At 40.9% G+C, this 19,585-nt stretch overlaps 2 protein-coding genes across 2 annotated transcripts in view; one reads left to right on the forward strand and one right to left on the reverse strand.

The window, feature by feature from the left end:
* Positions 1–4,451, reverse strand: part of LOC104962653 (short transient receptor potential channel 3-like) — a 12,679-nt gene extending 8,228 nt beyond the window's left edge. Inside the window, exons 1-5 of the mRNA XM_010791110.1 lie at positions 4,364–4,451; positions 2,188–2,956; positions 1,430–1,615; positions 1,108–1,267; positions 168–439 (exon numbers count right to left, since the gene is read on the reverse strand). Coding sequence (XP_010789412.1) covers positions 168–439; positions 1,108–1,267; positions 1,430–1,615; positions 2,188–2,934 — 1,365 coding nt within the window. The 5' untranslated portion in view covers positions 2,935–2,956; positions 4,364–4,451. The remainder of the gene's footprint in view (positions 1–167; positions 440–1,107; positions 1,268–1,429; positions 1,616–2,187; positions 2,957–4,363) is intronic.
* A 1,059-nt stretch (positions 4,452–5,510) lies between these two features.
* Positions 5,511–16,846, forward strand: cep126 (centrosomal protein 126). Its single transcript, XM_010791059.1, has 11 exons — positions 5,511–5,795; positions 6,330–6,440; positions 8,100–8,245; positions 8,330–8,441; positions 8,631–8,802; positions 9,954–11,868; positions 13,669–13,778; positions 14,132–14,201; positions 14,528–14,731; positions 14,844–14,908; positions 14,980–16,846. The coding sequence occupies exons 1-11, from the start codon at positions 5,761–5,763 to the stop codon at positions 15,061–15,063; spliced, it is 3,024 nt and encodes a 1,007-aa protein (XP_010789361.1). The 5' UTR covers positions 5,511–5,760; the 3' UTR covers positions 15,064–16,846.
* Positions 16,847–19,585: the final 2,739 nt, after the last annotated feature.

Raw genomic sequence — 19,585 nt, forward strand, 5'->3', positions numbered from 1 at the left:
GGAACACGGAACATGGCTGTGGTGGGAGGGTACTGGAGCACGGTAGCATGACTGTGTGGGCCGGCACTGGAGCACGCAAACATGGCTGTAAGGTCCGGTTCTGGAGCCGGGACCATGGCTGCTGGGGCCGGCAATGGAGCCGGAACCATGGCTGCTGGGACCGGTACCTGAGTACGAGCTAGCTTCCTGACCTTGCGTCTTTTAGAGGTCTTTTGGAGGCTCCGTGGACCTCCAAACGCCAGGCGGGATCCCAAGAAAGGGTCAGAGAATGGAGACTGGCACTCAGGGCTACGAGAAAAAACTCTGAGGAACTCAGGCAACGAGCTTCTCAACCCTGGCATGTTGTCCACCTCCATTTGTGCCTTTTTGAGGACAGCCTCTTTGTCCCTTTTATCCGAGGTTCTACTCCACTCAGCATAATGACACTGAAGAGTGTACTCTAGGGAGATCAAGTCCAAATAAAAATAAAAATCTGCTGGGTCCATTGTTGGTCGGTTCATTCTGTTACAATCACTGTCAAGGATTGCGGCAAAGGTTGGACCCAAAAGCAGACTACAAAAAGAGTAAAGGTCTATAAACAAAAGGGAGCTTTATTAAACAAAAGCTAATCAACAAAAACATGGCAAGGATATACATGAGTAACGCGAGGAAGACAACATACCACAAACAATCGTGACCAACATGAAGGGACACAGGAGAAACAAACAATGAACCGACAGGGAAACACAGGAAGAGACGAGACTAAATACAGGGAGGGGTAATCACGAGACGAGAAACAGCCGGGCAGGGGAGGCAGAAACACAAGGGCAACAGGTGAACACAATTAGACAATCTGACACACCAGGGAAACTAACGACAGGGAGGAAAACACAGGGAGAAGAACCAGACAAGAAACAAGGAGGAAAACATGAAACAGGGAGAACAGAACAGCAAAATAAACCCAAACATACAAAACTAAAACCGTGACATAACACCAAGATCGTGACAATAATAATGCCACTCCACAGAAAAACGTATAATGTTTCTGTGGCTGATGTGCAAAACAATGATTACAGAATAAGAACTTTTAAGTTAAAACTAAGTATGAATTTTTGGAACTGACCTTACTTGATGGTGCTATCCAGTACAAAAAGGACAGGATTGGCAGTCCAAACGCTACACCAAGAACAAGAAGGATTTTAACTGCTGTGGTCTGCTGACGTAATCCAGACAAGTTCTCGTACCAGATAGAGAGGAGTTGCTGTTGGCAGTTTGGATGTGCCACAAACTGCCCCATTGGTGGCATTTGCGTTTGTGTTTGAGAGAAAGGGAGAGTAATTGAGAAGGATTATTTAGGGACAGCAGACTCCATAAAACCAAAAAGATCAAATGTAAAACATGTGCATCAGTTATAAAACAAAAAATGTGAGTGCTCTTCTCACATGCTTACCTTTTTAACTTCATACTTTATTGCAAGTTTTAACCTGATTAGGTTTTGTCTGCCCAAGGTCTCTGGGCTTGGACATGATTCAGTGTCCCCGTTTAAGATGGCCTTCACTTCCTCTGTGTTTCGACACAAATCCAGCAGTCCCACCACAAAATCTTTACACTGCATGGATAGCTTCTTGTAATCATTCTATAACGGACAGAGGAAACATTTATAGCACTTTTATGAATGGCATAAAAACAAACTATAAAACATAAATTCCTTTCATGACTGCAGAATGCAATCTTTTAAAGAGGCCTTATTATGCTTTTGTGGGTTTTACCTTTCCTTTAGTGTCTTATGTAGGTTTTTGTGCATATAAATGGTCTACAAAGGCTAACATCCAAAGGTCCATGCAGTGTGAGTTTCTCTCCTTTGGACTCCTTTGTTAACTTTAGTGACATAGTGACATCACTATGTTACACTCACATTTCTATTGTCTAGCTAGCGCTCTAAAACATTGTACGTGATAGCATAAGTGGCGGGACATCTCTAAACGGTTGACCAATCACAACAGAGCCAGCCAGCTAACCAATCAGAGCTGAGTGGGCTCTGGTTTCAGACCGAGGGTGAAAAGAGCTATGCAATATGAGGATGTAAGAAGAATGTAAAAATGTCACAGTAGATGCACAAAATACAAACACGAACCGGAAAATGTGCATAATAGGGCCCCTTTAATCGGCACGAAGCTGCTCTCCCTGATATGTTATTAAACATTTTACCTTAAACTCCTTCTCAATATTGGATAGAACTTCAAGCTCATTGCTCATCTCCAAAGCCGCCATCACCGGGTCTTCATTGGAGAGGGACAGATAAGTAGGACTGGCCAGACATTTATATGCATTGATGCGTGATTGTGAATGTCTGAATGAGTCGTGCCTCTGATGCTCGCTGCAGGTCCTACACTGGCAGAAGTAGTCATGGGGGCGTTGTACACGGGAACCCTTCATAAGAAGTATATGCACAATTTCATACTCATGGCACTGGGAAGCCAGTATGATGGGGGTGATGTCATGAGAGAAACGTGTGCCATCCTCATCATAGGCGAAGAAGTCATCATGTGGGTCCACCTGGCTGGGACTATCTGTCAGCCTCTGTCCGTCTGCGAAGGCCTCATGGCCCAGTAAAGCTTCCACTATACGGATGTAGCCTTTACTGATGGCTAACAGTAGAGCATCTCCAATTCGAGCCAGGTCTTTCCTCCTTAGCAGGAGCTTAGTGACTTCAAAATGCTCATTTGCAACTGCTAGCTGCAATGCATTCTGGCCCATGTAGTTCACACAGTTGATGTTGAGCTCTGGCTGCTCCTCTAACATCCGCCTCACTTCAGGAATGTTTCCATATTCTGCAGCATCTAAGAAAAGCTCCTCTGCCATGGAAAGGCAGAAGGAGGACTCCGCACGATACAGGTAACCAGCTCCCCGTAATACCTGCTTCCGGGGTTTGTGTACGACATGCTGCATCGTCATGGCTCTCTGATCATTGCTCCGCCTGAACACAGGTAAACAAATGGCTCAATACCTTATCTGTGTACATTCATTAATGTATGCCTAACATTCTACCATTTCCCCCCTTAATACAAATCAGACATATGTTTGATGTGTAAGATTTTACTATAATTTTTTTAAGCAAGCACATTATTTAATGAGTCTTCTGTTTTTTGTAAATAGCCTTAAGGTCAATCTATTTTACCAAAAATGTCCTTGGGACTGATACAGCACGGAGCTAAATGGATGGACATTGGACAGCCGGTCTCAGCTGAGCTATAACTCACACTACATGTGTGACATCTCCCACAGATCCATCATCTGCTCTCCTTCATCTCATGGCCTCACACTGTCCATCTACTCACCCTCTGCCAGAGAGTTGATCAAATCAATTTGGCATTTCCGGAATATTATACAATAATGTCGATAAACTTGTAATATGTTCAAGTACTGTATGATGTTTACTTCATTCATTGCGATATAACCACACCACATTATTAAAGTGACCATCACTTACACTAATTGTATTTTGTGTCTTGGTCCAATTAGTAAATGTACTTTACATTCAGTAAATGCATTTGAATAACGTGATTATCTCCAAAGCTAATTGCTTTAACAAAGATAATGATAGATGAGGACAACTTCCCTTCATTCAATCATAATTAGTGTTAATAAGATCTTACATAACTGAGCAATGTGATGAGTGCATGCCATTTATACATAATTTGTTGTTATACAGACAAATTACTTATATTTTGCATCTATACCAGCTGAGGCGGAATAAAATAAAGTGGTGTCAGGCTGTTCAGCCAGAGAAGGTGCGGAAATCACAACAAAAATTGATTGATAGGATATTTCAAAATAACACGTCTGCTGTAGTCGTTTTATCCTTTAAAATGGTACAAGCAGCTGCTCAATGCCTCAATGCTCTGCCTGAGTTTCTGAGAATCCCTTGTTTATTTGTGCTGCTGCTCTTCCTCATCATGACAGGCAACTGGGTGATAAGGGAGATAGAAAACCAACAACATGCACAAACTTTAGTGATACAATTTCAAATATATGAGATTATTCTGCATTGCTGGCTGAGATGTGTGTTTTGCATATGATATCATCACTAAACATTTGTAGAAACTGAAACATGTCTACTTCCTCATGCAGAGAAGCCAGAGGACATCAGTGACAAGGACGTGCACATAAGGAGATTTAAAGAATGAGACACTGCAGGATGAGATCACTGTCTCACTCTGTTTGTCCTTTTAGGAATATCATGGGCCTGAAGCTTTACCTTAGAAGCCTAAATAAACTCCAACATATCTCAATTGATTTTTGGAAATAAAGCACGAAATGTCAGTGTGCATAATATGCGTCACATGAATATCAAATAAAAACTCTAACAGGATGATTTACTCACCTCACAGGAGACTTATGCGCCAAATGCCTTCAGTTTCACTTCATCAAGACATTACAACCCGAAACTACGATCAAAAGTGTCCATCTGCTCCTGCATCCCCGGCTCCTGTCTGCCTCTTGACCACCTGTCCGACTGACTGCGTCCCACCTTGGGTCTTTCACGGTGCTGCCTCTGCACGCCCAGTGGGCGGTTTTCTAGCTTTACTGTGTGTTTTCTACTACAGGATATTAGCAAATGTGGGAACTGTGCTGAATATTATATAAACTGTTTAATTTCCTTGATTTTCCATAAATGTTCCCGTTAAGCCGTCCAAACCAAGATATTAAAGCACTTTGTCAAACTAATAGAGGATTTTGGAACAGCAGAAATCCACTGACCTAACGGGCAGTGCCATAATTTGAGGATGAAGTGAAGAGACTATCAATGTGCCGGCTGCAGGCGAGACCACTCCTAATACTCTGGTGTTGGTCCCCTCTTACAATGGATTATTTTTAAGCAGTAGGCTACGTGGTTTATGTCTATAGGTCAGCATAAACAATCTGGAAAAAAGCTTTCATAGATCCTCTTAATTCATTGTGCTATTAAATGTAAAAACAACACATCCTTAGCCTATAGGCATTTTCTCCAAGCATATAGTGCTATGCAAAAACAATTATGATAAATAAATATGTGACATTTCGTAAATATGTATGTAGCTAGAACATATGAAATATGGCTGAAAAACGTTCAGATTTTATTTCATTATAGGCCTATATTTAGGCTTTATATGTTTATTTTTTTCAGTAACGTATGTTACTGAATTTTAATGCCGATTTAGCCTGAATATAAGAGGGCAGAGAACAGTTTTAGTCAAATTGGTCAAACACAAAAAACCGTTGATTATTAGGTCGGTAAGGAGCTGAAAACAATGATGGGATGTTCCAATGTAGCCTACTTTAGTGCTAAAAATAACCATCATTAATCATTTGTTTCTCTGTTCTCACACTTGCTGTTGTTGATATGTACATTTTACGATACTTCCAGGTGTACTTGAATGCAACCAGCAGCCCTCTGCTGGCCATGGCGGGTAAATGGTAAATACCCTCCACTCTCCCCGTTGTCAAGGAACTGCGTCCTCGGTTGCTATCACGGAGGGACTGTACACACAGACAGACACTATAAAAGTGACAGCTAAGCCGAATTATTTCTGAGTTTTTTTTTAAACGACCATTCACGAAAAGTTAGTGGAATGTGGGGTCTAACATTTTCTCTGCATGTTTATCTTCGCCCTGAAAATGGTTGAAGGAGTTTGAACGGAGTACTGCGGACGTATCTTCAAGACCCAAGAAGCCAAGTTAGCAGCTAGCAGCTAACCTGCATGTCTGTCAGGCGTCAACAAGCTGCAGCAGCCTTGGAGGATGCAAGTTGTTCAGGGCAACTTCTTCTACCACTCGTATCCTTTAAACATTAAGTTATTTACGCTGCTGAGTTATTTTAGAAATGTGTTTTACTTGTCTACCTTAGATACACCTGTGTAAATGTATAGAAGCTAAGTAAAAGTAGCAACAGCCTCACGTTACCACGTTTTAAAATAAAAGCCCTGCATTCAAAATGTAACTTTATTTAGTATAACATTAATAACGACTACCAAAAGTAAACAGCATGCATAATAATTAATTTAAGAGGTAATGTAGGTCCATACAGATTTATAAATATTGATGAATTAATGTGATACTTTTATGTTGCAGCTGTAAAATATTAGGTTTTATTTTTTACTATAGGCCTATAGGTTAAAGAAAACGGTATAATACATCACCATTTATTCGATTTTTAATGTTGTATTAATAATTTAAACCAACTCAAATAAATGTAGTCGATTTATATTTCATGATACAGTCAGCTAATTCTCTCAAGCTGAAGGTTACATTCAGGTAACACATGTACACTCTGGTATTTCAAACGTCCCCCCTTAACTTTGCACTTCCAGAAATTCGAGGTTGGGAGGCCTCGAAGATGAGAGACAACTTTTGGTTGAAGAGCAGAAGTTATGCAGATCCAGATCTCGCAAGTTCTCCACAGAAACCAACCGACGAAGGAAGTCAGTTTATTGTTTACTAACTATGCATTTCTGTTTTAATTTGATGTCCTCTCAGGTCAAACTTGTGTATGCATTCTGCAGCCCAGACCTGCCCAAGCAGACACTTCTTTTTTTTTGGAGTGGCCTAGAGTGCACCCCCTGGACAGCTTATGGTTCTGTCCTGGGCTAAGCACCTTTGCAGGATGGATGGTGTTGACAGGCTTTTGCAGTCTAGACCTAGAAATAGATCTATGGGCACCGCGGGTCACTGTGGGCCATAGCAGTGACTGCAGCGTCCCCCCTCTGACAGCTAAACCTGCTAAACTGAGCTCCGCGTGAGGCTAAAATCCCTAACAGATATTAATAACTTTCTAAATGTGTGCTTCCACAACAGAAGCTAAAAGTAAATGTTGCTGTCTTTAAACTAGGAGCTTGCAATAGTGGGTTAATGCAAGGAGAGCTGTAGGTGGAGGTCGGATTTATTGTGTAATATTCAGGTGATCATAATGCCTTTACATAATTAAAGTGCCTTTTTAAAGAGCTTAACACATGTCTGTACAAGAACAAAATGACCCACATATTATATTTGTTCAATTTAAAGGAGGGACATATGAATCGGTCTAAACAAACTATCTCTTTAAAACATACATTAACTTGTTTTTGTTTTAACTTTTAAAAAAACAATTTAAGTATGCAAACTTTTACAGACTTTCGGATGAATATAGTATTCAATATAATATATTGTCTAACAACACTGATGCTGGGAACCTAAATAATACCTTATTGCTTCGATACAATCTTTAGCCCTGTGGATTTCTGTTTATCAGTTCGCCTGGTTGCCTTTTCCCTGTCCATTAGTGTAATTGTTCTTTTGCACGGTTATGGTTTCAGACTCTCTCTTCCCCACTCAGCACTCTCTCTTCCCCACTCAGCACTCGTATGTTTGGTGTAATTCATTTTTCCAAAATAGAGACAACACACAATAGACAAAGTTAAGGGTGGAAATGACAGATAGTAATATTTATTTATTAAAATGTTCTATAGTATGATATTGTTACCATGCATTATTTTGGCCACAATCATCTATATAGTTAACATGTGATATTCTGACAGCTCCATTTTAAAGCCAATATTTGCCCAATTTCATTCCAGTTTAACCAGCAGTAATATCATAGAGTTATGCATATTTTAAATTATAAGGACAAATGTTTTTTTACAGCGCACACTCATGCCTTTTTAGTATCACATTAAATTCCATATTGTTCATAATGTAGGGGTTTCCACTTTAAAGTACTAATAAGATGCATTCAAAAAATGTATTATATAATAAATAAAGCATAATAAAGAGTATGTTTACTTTTATAGAACATTTCATATGTCAACTAAAAGCTTTTTTGTATTCTCGCTCTCTTGAAATGTTCACTTCCTGTTGACATGGACCTCCAAACATTTGTACCTACTGAAAGAAAAACCAAATGCTGCCCTCAGTTGACCCTGTTGATGTTTTTGATTGTCTTGCTCTGTAAACCCAGTAGTGAGTGATAGCTTTAATTTATTAATGACTGTCGAAAACATATCTCCATGAACAGACTCAGGTTTCTGTGTCCAAAACATGGCCAGATTACATTTAATAACTTAAAATACACCTCGTCTTCATGCCCCTTCTTTGTCATGGCTCAGGGCTCTGGAGGACAGAAGGAAGCAGCGGGACGCGCAGGAGCAACGGCTGATCGATAACATCCTGAAGCAACGCAGACAGCGAGTGCAGGACGCAACTGAGCGCTTCCAAAGAGCCCATTTACCTCCCTCACAGAGACGCAGACAATGTTAGTGATGGGTCTTACAGAATTAGAATAGAGGATTAACAGCCTTGATAGCCTTGTAATGTTTTCCTTTTTGTGATGTTTAAGCTTTCAGAAGAAATATCCCGAATATTGAAGATGCACTCAATGAAATCCAAGGCGCGTTGAGTTCATACACCCGGCAGTCCTCTTTCCTGTCCAGCAACTCTAACATTAGCAGGTAAAAAAGTTAGATTAATAATTATATAAATCTAATTTGTCCTACATGTCAATAGCCCAGGCACTGCTGTTGGATTTAAACTTCATTCTGGGAAATTCTGGCGACATTTTACTTGTAATGTACCTTTGGTGTAGTCCTTTTTTAATGGCTTGAATGTAATGTATTAATGTTGTTTTGTTTCTCTTAAAGAAGCTGCTCTCCCTCCCCGAAGCCCCCCACAGTGTTTAAATCCTCCCACCGCAAAGCCCTCTCTGCTGTGAAGGCCTACACTAAACTGCTTCAGGAGCAGAGCATGACTTGCTTCAAGGACAGCCCACAAACTGAGAAGTCACCAGAGAACCAGCAAGATCTCAGTCATCAGGTATGTTACTTGTTTTTGTATTTGACTGTGGAGGAAACACATACATCTTGGCTGGCATCTTCCAGAATAAGTGTAAGTCAGCCTTGGTTATTATAAGACAATCCAATTTGTATTACCCCAAAAAAATGTTTGGGTTATTTTTGTTGTAAGATACTGTAACACACAAACACACAAACACCCACTAATACTGTATTTCAATGGGCTGACCATTGTGAAGTAATTATTTGTGATACAACCCATTTTATAACCACACTGCAATTTATGAATGTTTATTATTGACCGTTTTAGGTATTTGATTGACTACCATTTTAGGCAACACAAAGGCCTTTTTTTTATCTCACAATAAGACCCCTAGGGGGCAGCAGTGTCCCTGTTCTGCACCAGGAACACCACCGTTTGTTGCTGCCTTCAGCACCCTCTGGTGAAATGTTAAAATAGTTGTTCTATTTGTGACAGAGATTCACAATTTTTGCTTTTGTTAAATAGTATCTGCTTTCATTATAAAGAGGCAACACAGGGCTGATGTTTGTTAGAGTGGGACTTGAATGTATATGCAGAAAGTAGTATCTATGTTTTCAAAGATTACAGATATTTGCACCAAACCTTGTTCATAGTGCACATTTTACATCGGACACCTGCCCTTAAATGACCGTTTTTAAGTATATCATAATCTGAAACCCGTCGGTTTATTTGACAGGTTTACAAGTCTTTCCATTTAGATATGTTCACTGTTTGACACAAACAATGTATGAACACAGTAACTACAGCCCAACAAATGTACAGACTCCAACATAATCACTTTCAATCGCTTTTCTGTTTCAAATGACAGAATTATTACACTTTAAAACACGTGGCACAGTTTAGGTGTAAAAGGAACATTCCCTTTATTCGCACAGACATAGGATTTAATAAAGTGTTTATCCTCTTTGAAAAACAACATCTGAACGAAAGTAAACCTGCAAAACTTTTCTGTGAGATTATTAAAAATTAGAACAGTGGATACAAATGTGTATCTTAGCCTTGACAATGCCTATTAAGATGTACATTAGCTCTATCATGGAAACACAAACAGCTTTTACTAGATTGTGAAATGTAAAATGTAAATAATTTCATATCTAATCTCTCTCTTCTACCTCTCTTCCATATTCCAGGACAGCCAACTCTCTGATAGCGCTAATTCTGACAGCATTTCCAGTAAGGACAGTTTGGAGAATGAAGACCCCAACCACAGCACAAAATATTCCTATCCGTCATTCTTCCTTGAATCAGAGAAGCCCCATCCAGACCAAAACAAACAAAAGGATTTGTTACCAAATTCTGACCCAACGTCATTCTCAACAACGATGCATCTTGGTGATCTTCATCAATATCAGCAAAAACAAGATGATGACTCTGGAGGGCCTGATAATAAGATGCACTTTTCTAGAACTTCATGGGGGTTCACATCTGACGAGCGAACATCAAAAACGGAGTCTGCTCAGCACAACTCTAACTTATTAACTCTTTGTGAAATGATTAGTGCCGACCCAGAGCACTTTAAGGGAGACTCCTCTCAAAACAGTCCCAGTGACAACATCATCCTTACAAAGAGAGACGCTCCTGGCAACACGGCACTTGATACTTCCTGTCCTAAACAAGAGGCCCTGTTGAATCTCAGGCAGAAGGAAGTCCATGATGACAAACACTTCAAACGTCCATCAGCTACAGAAATGATTGTGCCTGCCAAAAGTGGCAACAGCAAAGACTCTTTGTTTGGGGCTCTCCCAAAGCCCAATATGTACTTAAACGATAGCACAACAGATAATGCCTCGCAAGAAGAGATACTTCAGCAAACAGGAAAAGAACGCCTAAATCATTCTTCCCAGAAACCGTCTAGTGCTTCCATAAACAACCTCAATAAGGTTTTAAACCAAGACCCCAAAACTCAGAAGCTCATGAATGCAGCATCGCTGCAACACGCATGCTTGTCCAACATTCAATCAGACATGAAGTGCCTTAAATGTCCTGAAGTGGAAACACAAAAATGGCCTGTTTCAGTGAGGACATCTCGTTCAGTATATGAAGTCAGATTCATTAAAGGAATCCTTAAAAAGCAGTCTAAGTATATGTCAGGAGATCCAGCGTGTGCATTAGGCTCCGGTCATGTGATGTTTACAAAACAAGTAGCTTTAGCGATCAGAGATAGTGTTGAATTGACCAGGTCAAAAACGAAAGATGAAGAGGGCAACAACAGTGTCAAAAAGAAGCTTCGTTGGTTTGATGAGGTGCATGTGGACACACAGGACAAAGAGGGGCACATCATGAAACAGATGAAAGGCAAATCAAATCTTCGTCCGTCATACAACATCTCCGAGGACCACCAGCTAAGCCTCAGCTCAGTCTCAGGGGCTTCCAAGCCTGGACCCGGGATGACCCCTGCAGCCTCCACTAGTTATCACTTTACAAAACAAGCGTGGGCAGATGTTGGGGTTCAAGTCAGCTTGGCCCAGGAACGAGCGGAGGAGGTCAAGGACAGCACCAGGACCGGTGGCCCCAAGGTCCCTCGGAGAGAGCGCTCCTCCAGGGCCGGAGCGGGTCCTGTTTCCTCTCGAGCCAGAAAGGGCACCGTCATACGACCTCAATCTGCCACCGAGGTGAGTCAGATTGCCAAAACCCAAGGGAAGATCATGATGCCCCGCCCACCTCCTAGGATGGAATCAGTGGAAGAAAAGTTGTTGTGCCTTGCTACGACTCCATATGGCATGGATCAGGCTGGTGTCAACTGTAAACAAGCTTTAGAGCAGGCCCAAGACAACTCGGAAGGCTTTCTCTCCCCTCACACACATAGTGTTATTAGAGCAGAAAGCACTGTTGCGTACACACCGATGCCCCCCTCGTATACCTACCCCGTCTCAAAGGGCAACACGAAGGGCCCGATGAACTCAGCTCCCCAGGAGGCGCAGGGCTGCAGCAGGAGAAGAGGGATGGTGTACAATGAGAAAGGCCTGTGTTTAGGTTGCACTCCCACAGATGAGGAGATCTCACAGCTCTGGCACGGTGTCCGCACGGCCTTAGCCACCAAGGAAGGTAATGTGTATTTTGGCTGACAGCCCCACATTGCAGCTTAGGCTAGGTGTGTATGTCTACAGAGATGTGTCATTTATTAACATGCCGTTTCCCCTCAACTTTAACACAGCAAAAAGCCCAGTGATTAATTGAATCACTCTTTTTATCTGCAACCAATCTCCTTTCCACATTATAAAAGGAACTTCACTGCACGATGTTTGTGTCACTGCCAATTTGTTACAGATTCCCAATAAATCCTCTTTTACTAGAAAGCTATTTCTCATCGCTGCATCATCGGCTGGGTCTGCTTTACCACACTTTATGTGCTACAATTAATGAAAATGATCCTTATAATAACAGACATGCTGTTCTATTTGCGTCATCGCATGTTTTGCTATTAAAGTCACTAAAGTCTTACTAACCTTTCCAGAGAAAAGGAAGCCAGTAATACTGGAAAAGTGGACTTAGTCGACCCTAAAAGCTTCCTGCCTCACAATGGCCTGTTGTCTGCGTCCAGCCAGTGCCAATCTGACCCATGTTACTATCAGAGTTATCAGAAGTACGGAGCTTCTTTATTATCTCGTCTACTGCTGAGATCAGACATTGGATCAGAGCCAGATTTGCCCAATAAATAAGCATGCTTTTAAGATTGTACTTATAATGTGTTCAGTGTTTCCCATACATTGATTTATTTGTGGCGGGCTGCCACAATTAAATATCGTCCGCCACAAATGGTTCTCATAAAAAAGAAAATAATAATAATTAAAAAAATGTTGGTGGTCTAATCGGATAGTGAGGTGGGCTGATGATCGGAAGGTTGCGAGTTCAAATCCCGCCTGGAACACCACTACTAGTGTGCCCTTGAGTAAGGCACTTAGCCCTCAGTTACTGCAGGGAGAACGTCCCTGTAATTGGTCATTGTAAGACGCTTTGAAATAAGGCGTCTGCTAAATGCCTAAATTGTAAATTATATTTTTGGGAGAATAAATCCCACGGATCCTCAACTCCGGTGTCTCACTCATTAACATTGCAACACAGAGCAACAAGAACGTTGTCTACAGTAGCCATGAACTCGCATGTATTTTCTTATTTGAGGGGGGGGTGGATGCGTGGGCCACCCGAATAGGTTAAGAGGCCTTTGGCTTTTCTTGCCGGGGGTGGGGGGGGGTGTGCGGTGCGGTGCCCCCACAAATAGAATTCTGTGGGAAACACTGCGTGTTAACTTAATTGTGGCCTCTATAGATCCCTGCGCTAGTGGTCAAAATGTGCAGCTGAACAGATCCACATCGTGCTGCGAATTTTTTTCTGTTCAGCTTGCAATATCATTTTTGACACGTGAAACAAAAGCTCTAACAAAACAGAGAACAACAGTTGCAGTGCTGTGTTATGAAGTGGTACCTTTTCTTGCATATTAAGGAAAAATGCTGCACACATGAGTTATTTTTCACAAGCTTAAATAGAGCTGTGCAATATATCGATATTATATCCGTAATGTGATATAGAAGTTATTATTTCCAGGTTTTAATGGCTGCATTACAGTAAAGGGGGGTCTTTTTCTAATTTTCTAAATATGATTGTGAAACCACCGATTGCCAACCCTATGAATGTTGTTGCATAGATATTGGGGTTAGGATGAAAGCCTATCTTTTGTGGTTTCACTCATCTTATTTATTGCAGGCTAAAGATGGAAACTATTTAGTTATGTATCCTCTTTAGAGAACCCCAGAGCCTGGGCTCACAACATATCAATTAACATCAGTTGTGTTGACATATTTATGTTGCTGCTATTTAAATGATTTAAGCAAATATGTCTACTTTCAGAAAAAAACAAGCTCCGAAAACAGGCGTTGGACAGTGGGCGAGGTGTGAGGAAGCCCTGCGTGGAGCCGAGCAGAGCGCCTCCTGGCTCAGGGAACAGAAGGCTTCCTCAGGTACATGCATGCTGCTGCCCTGTGGGGAGGAAGGGAGAGAATCATTGCTAAAGATCAGTTAAAGGGTGTGTTTGAACTTGTTAAATCACTCATGCAGTCCCTTTCATGCTGTCCTTTGCTGTTGGTAAAACTGACACGATTCATGCTTCTCGAGACGAGTCTTTCTGGATGGACTTGAGTCGTCAGCGTTTTACAAATAATAAGCGTTGATGCATAATGTTTTTGTTTACAACTTGCTCTACCTGTTTTGGAGTTTATTCATATCACCTTGAGGGCTTGCTGTGTAATATAGACTACTTAACTTTACTTAAAGTTAATCTGAGACTTATATTTGTTTTGTTTGTTTGTTGCAGCCAACAAAGGGGACCACAGAGCCTCTCAGACCATTTTCCTTTACTAATAACCTGGGCTTTGCAGAAGAAGGTACTTTGTTCTTTGGAGACGTTTTTATGAGTGTTCAATCTCACTTTTCAATTTCTATAATCAGCAGTATTACAAAAACCTTCGGTAATATGAATTTCTCCTGCATGTGTAAATGTATAGCCAAAAAGAACCCAAAGTTTCCAAATGTACTATTATTTGTAAGTAAAATGAAAAGTCTGAGCCCATTTTCAATCATTTTTCGGGTACAAAAAGAACACCAGACCTCTAGAAAGACAGCACCACAGCTGCACTTTTCACATGAATGCATTAAAAAAGAGAATAAGTGCGATTTCATGCCAGCAGTGTGACTTCGACTCTTCTCTCAGGTTTGTTGAGTGCAGCCCAGTTACACCTGGCACATGCTGGACAACTTCTGGCAGAAACAGACCTCGTCGCTGCCATGGAAACAGCCCAAACACAGAGGCCTGGCACAGTGCAGCAGCGCAGCCAACAGCAGGGACCAAACAACATATCTCTGGAGGAGCAGAAAATCCTCCTCTCTCTGGACAGACTCAACCACCAGCTGTACTGTAAGCACTTCAAAAAGGCTGTTTGTGTTAGAGCAGATGTTGTTCACTACACATGATTGTGATCTGGGTCATTCTATTCAGTAATAACCCTCCTGTGTGTTTCTGTGTGTAGGTGTGCGGGAGCAAATTGGTGGTAATGCTGGCACGCGTGGCCTCGTACTTCTTGATGCTCCCCCTGTGAGTGTGAATTACTCAACACATAATTCGTCAAACATGTTAGTGTGCTAACCTTCTTCTACTGTTTTCAGACAAGGGAAGGGAAACTCACAACCCATCACAAGAATCGCTCATCCTCAGCAAACAACCGCTCTCGAAACCAGAAGAAATTCTGACTGACAGCATGCGTGATCCACGGTGGTCTACCCTCCCTTCTGTGCGTTATATACATACCCTGTCATACTGCATCACCAGACTTTATTACTCGTTAATAATAAACTAATACGTTTAGTCTGTTTAAAACTCAATATATCTATAACTGCTTGAGTATTCTGGATCTAGGGAATGCAAAGGACCGTATCAGAGAAACTAGACTAAACGTAACTATCAAGTTAGAGAGATACATTTATGTTTTAATTTTTCCATCTTCCTTCGACAAAAACTTGTGGATAAAACATATATATTTATTGAGCAGTATACTATAACCAATTAATTCTATGTGCCTTTGAAAATTATTGTAGCTTCCAATTTTTTTTCTTTACTAATCAAAATAAATCCCTTCATATAATTGACACATGGCCAAAGTTGACCTCATAATAGTCCTTGTACAAGATTAGATTTTATTTTCAAAGCTATCTCATTCTGTATTTATTTGATATAGTAAAACTAACTTTCTGTGCCTGACAGCGAATGAAATAAAGCTTCTTGTCAACCTACTGATAAACTGACTGGGTGCAGTGTGTTCAGCAACTTCAGCAGTGTGAGTATTTCATCAGTGACACACAAGGCAGTCCGTAAATAGAACTGGGGACCGGAAACGGTTTATAGAGAGCAGTGTCGCAACGCTGAAGGTGTGTTTGTCTTTCTTTGATGGCTGTAGAAAGGACGATTATATCTTGTGCATTAGACTCAACCTACTGGCTAAACAAGGTGAGCCAGAGGCCTTCCAGCTTTTTGTTGAAGTTGACTCTACCCTGAACTCTTGCTTTAGGTCCTATTTCATTAAATAGCGTCCTTGAATAAGAGAAAAGCCTGTAGATTATATTTGTATTACGTATTAGTCGCTGGCTACTGCAATCAAACGGTTATTAATTAAATGTCCTTCTATCTCCCTTGCCAAAGACTAGGGGAAAAAAGCTCTAGGGATTATTGATGTGAGTTCAGTTGCCCCTCTTTCCCGGGCATGTCTGGTTTTGCCGTTCAGTCAACCTGCTGGGACTTGCTCCAAAAGGTGGAGGAAGCCCAATAGCTCATTTAAAGAATCCCTATCCTATCAGTGATGACATTGTTGTGGTTTAACTACAGGTTTCTTGTGTTTCATATGCATATATTCTTTAGCATTTCTACAAGGAGATGTAAACAGTCATGTGAATGTGCTGCCATATAGAGTCATGCTTCATCTTACACAAAATAGACACAGAGAGATATATGCTCCGCTTTGGTGTATGGTGATGCCTGCAGCAGCAGAGGGAGGCCTTTTGAGGAGCTGTGTGCAGAAAGATTCTCTAGTTAAAAAAAAAGGACAAAAGAACTGTGGTCATTTGAGGAGGGGCTCTTGTGGCATTTCTAAGCCAGTGGGTATTAGGTGATGAAAACAGAGAGAGGAAAACACTGACACTTCATTTGGACATGTCAGTCCTGATATTTAAGTGTCACTAAAACCAAAATGTGCCCAGTAGAAGCAACTAGGACTTGTGTCCTCCTTTCTTATCACCGGAGCCCCTCAAGGCTGCGTGCTCAGCCTTCTCCTATACCCCCTGCTCACACAAAACTGCGTGTCAGCACACAGCTCCAACACCATCGTAAAGTTTGCCAATGACACCACCGTTATCGGCCTGATCACCGAAGGCGACGAGACGGCCCACAAAGAGGAGGTCAGAACCCTGATATCTTGGTGCCAGGATAACAACCTCCATCTCAACGTCAGCAAAACCAAGGAGCTGATTGTGGATTACAGGAATGGGACTATTTTGTGGAGAGAGTCAGCAGCTTCAGGTTCCTTGGTGTCCACATCACTGAGGACCTGACATGGACTTCTCATACAATTACCATCAGCAAAACAGCTCAACACGGTTCTTCTTCCTCTGCCGGCTGCGGAGGTTCAACATGGACTCCAAGATACTCTGCAACTTCTACAGGTGCACCATAGAGAGTATCCTGACTGGCTGCATCACAGCCTGGTACGGCAGTTGCACCGCCCTCAATCGGCTTTACAGAGCCATCCATGGAGGATCTTTACTCCCAGCGGCTCAGGAAGAAAGCCCTCAGGATTACAAAAGACCCCCATCCCAGCCACAAACTGTTCTGTCTGCTGCCGTCTGGCAGGCGGTACCGCAGCATCAGGACTAAAACCACCGGACTCAGGGACAGTTTCATCCCACAGGCCATAATACTATTAAACACCTGAACTCTGTTAAGTGCCTCCATAAAGCATTCATCTGTTTGTATCTTGCAATTAATTTATCAAACAGTTATCACTGTAATAAACAGTATTTTTGTATTTTAAATTATGTTCTTGTTTATATCATATTCTATTTGCATATAGACTCCTGCATTTACTTGGTCTCTTATAACATTCTCTGTATTATTTGGATTATTGTATTTTTTTATTTTCCTGACATATATATGGTTTACTTCATCTTCATCTGCATTACTTGCAAATTAGTCTGCAACATAATCTGCACTCTTCTATTCTCCTCTGTTTCTTCTTGCACTATTTTTTTGTATTGTTTTATGTCTTATATAACTATGTTGTATTGTTGGAAGAGCTCAGGACTTAAGATTTGCATTGCCATTTCTTCACAGTATAATGTGCATATGACATTAAAGCCTTTGAATCCTTGAATCCATCAATTGCATTTCAGAATGATATACTATATTCATATAAAAGAACAATATCAAATTAGAGCACTTTTTTTTATTGCATCTGTTAGTGAATACCAAAAGTGACCATCACTCTGAATACTTTGCTGCAGGTTTTCTGTGAAATCTGTTCCCATGATGTTTAGAGTTATTATACCATACAAAGGCGGGCCTAATGACATTTAAGCCTTAACCAGCACAACACCCAGAAACTCAACAAGACCGAAAAATAAGGGGAGATATTTCTACAGATGCAAGTTCAGGCTTGTTCTTTTGTCTGTTCTGAAGCTTAATCTCATGTTTTTTACAGTCCATTTAACATGCAATGCATGACTGTCTGGTCTGGCCCAGTTTCTGTAAAACCAAATTATAATTGCATGCTTGTAAAAAGTTCAAACAGACTTGATAATAGGTTACAGCCTTTTCAACTGGTGTGTTCAATTGTACTTACACATTAAACCTTATACATAGTACACATTTGAACAGGTTTTACAAAGAGATGAGAAAGTATAGAAAAAAATAATATTTGATGTATAAAATTGAAAAATAAAACTTCTACTTATTTCCACTGTAGTGCTGACAATCACCATTGTGATTGTAGGCCTACTTAAATAATGAAATTCCAAGGAAAGGTAGACAAAGTGTGTCTGGATATGGAATGTGATTGTGAAGGTTATTATCAGTTTTCCGTTTATGTTTCTTATTTCCTTTAGCTTTTGCTAGTTCTTTCCTTTGCGTTGGCAACACAGATTCATTCCAATAAAGCAAATTGAAATTGTGGGAGGCGGGCAGGGAACAAGGCTGCTTGTTTTGATGTATATACCTTATATATTGTATTTTCCGATTAAAGACTGTAGGGGGCACTCAAGCCCCCGTCTGCCCAGCTGTCTGTAGCAACACCGTGCGTCACTATATCCGATAATAACAGCAGACCAACGCGTTTTAAACAGGGAGGACTTTCCCATCCGCCATGACTTTCATAACATTAATTGGAATTGAGTAAAAAAAAAAGGTTCTGCTGATATCTCGCAACATCCAACCAAACAACAGTCAGGGGGAGAGACATGAAGAGACCAAAAAGTGACCAAACTGCGTGGTGGGTGGTCCCCTCCCCTCGGGCTGCCGGGACACTGCAGTCCATCTCTTTAATGTGTCTGAGTGCATTACAATGATGTGAAAATGACCACTTTCACTCAAACAATGGACATCTCTTCACTGGCAGCATGTGTGCACAGAAGTTATCATTCATACATGAAAATATGTGAGGCGTGTACAAATATTAATAAGTCATTTGTAGACTTAAAAAGTGAGGTGTAGGGATTTATTAATGCGCCTTGAGTGGAGATATTAAGAATAAAAGGAGGTATATCAATTAATAAAATACATTTATATGTATTTATGCAGGACTGAATAACTATGTGAAGCATGGTGAAAGTGCATGTGATAGTGTTGCATGCTGATATGTTCATACCTTTTATTTTGCTCATCTTAAATGTTTGGAATCAAATCAAATATAATAACTTCAATTAATAACAATGTATGGACAAATACAACTTGAGACCTGCATCCGAGCATGTGTGTGTGAGTGGCAGAGCAAAGCTCTTTAATCTGTTCATCGAGGCTTTACAGTGTCTGCGGGTATTTAATAGGGCTTCATAATCATTCATTCAGTGGATGTATGGGAAAAAGAGTTGAAACAGAGCCTCTGTATCCAAAGAGAGTGGATCTTGACAAAATGATTTCTCAATGGAAGAGGGGCCTCATTAGCATAACAATTGTGGGAACTGCATGGATCTACTTTTCATGAGCACTGTAAAAAAAGAAGAGAAAAATAGT

Source organism: Notothenia coriiceps, unplaced genomic scaffold (genome assembly GCF_000735185.1).
Source record: "Notothenia coriiceps isolate Sejong01 unplaced genomic scaffold, NC01 NC01_scaffold00001515, whole genome shotgun sequence".
In the NCBI taxonomy this organism is placed as follows: domain Eukaryota; kingdom Metazoa; phylum Chordata; class Actinopteri; order Perciformes; family Nototheniidae; genus Notothenia; species Notothenia coriiceps.

What these genes read in the sequence shown, in the direction of transcription:
- cep126 (XM_010791059.1), top strand. Translation starts at nt 5,761, where the DNA reads ATGCAAGTTGTTCAGGGCAACTTCTTCTACCACTC. An exon ending in GAAACCAACCGACGAAGGAA is followed by an intron (nt 6,441 to 8,099) that starts GTCAGTTTATTG and finishes GTCATGGCTCAG; the next exon opens with GGCTCTGGAGGACAGAAGGA. An exon ending in CCTGGGCTTTGCAGAAGAAG is followed by an intron (nt 14,202 to 14,527) that starts GTACTTTGTTCT and finishes CTCTTCTCTCAG; the next exon opens with GTTTGTTGAGTGCAGCCCAG.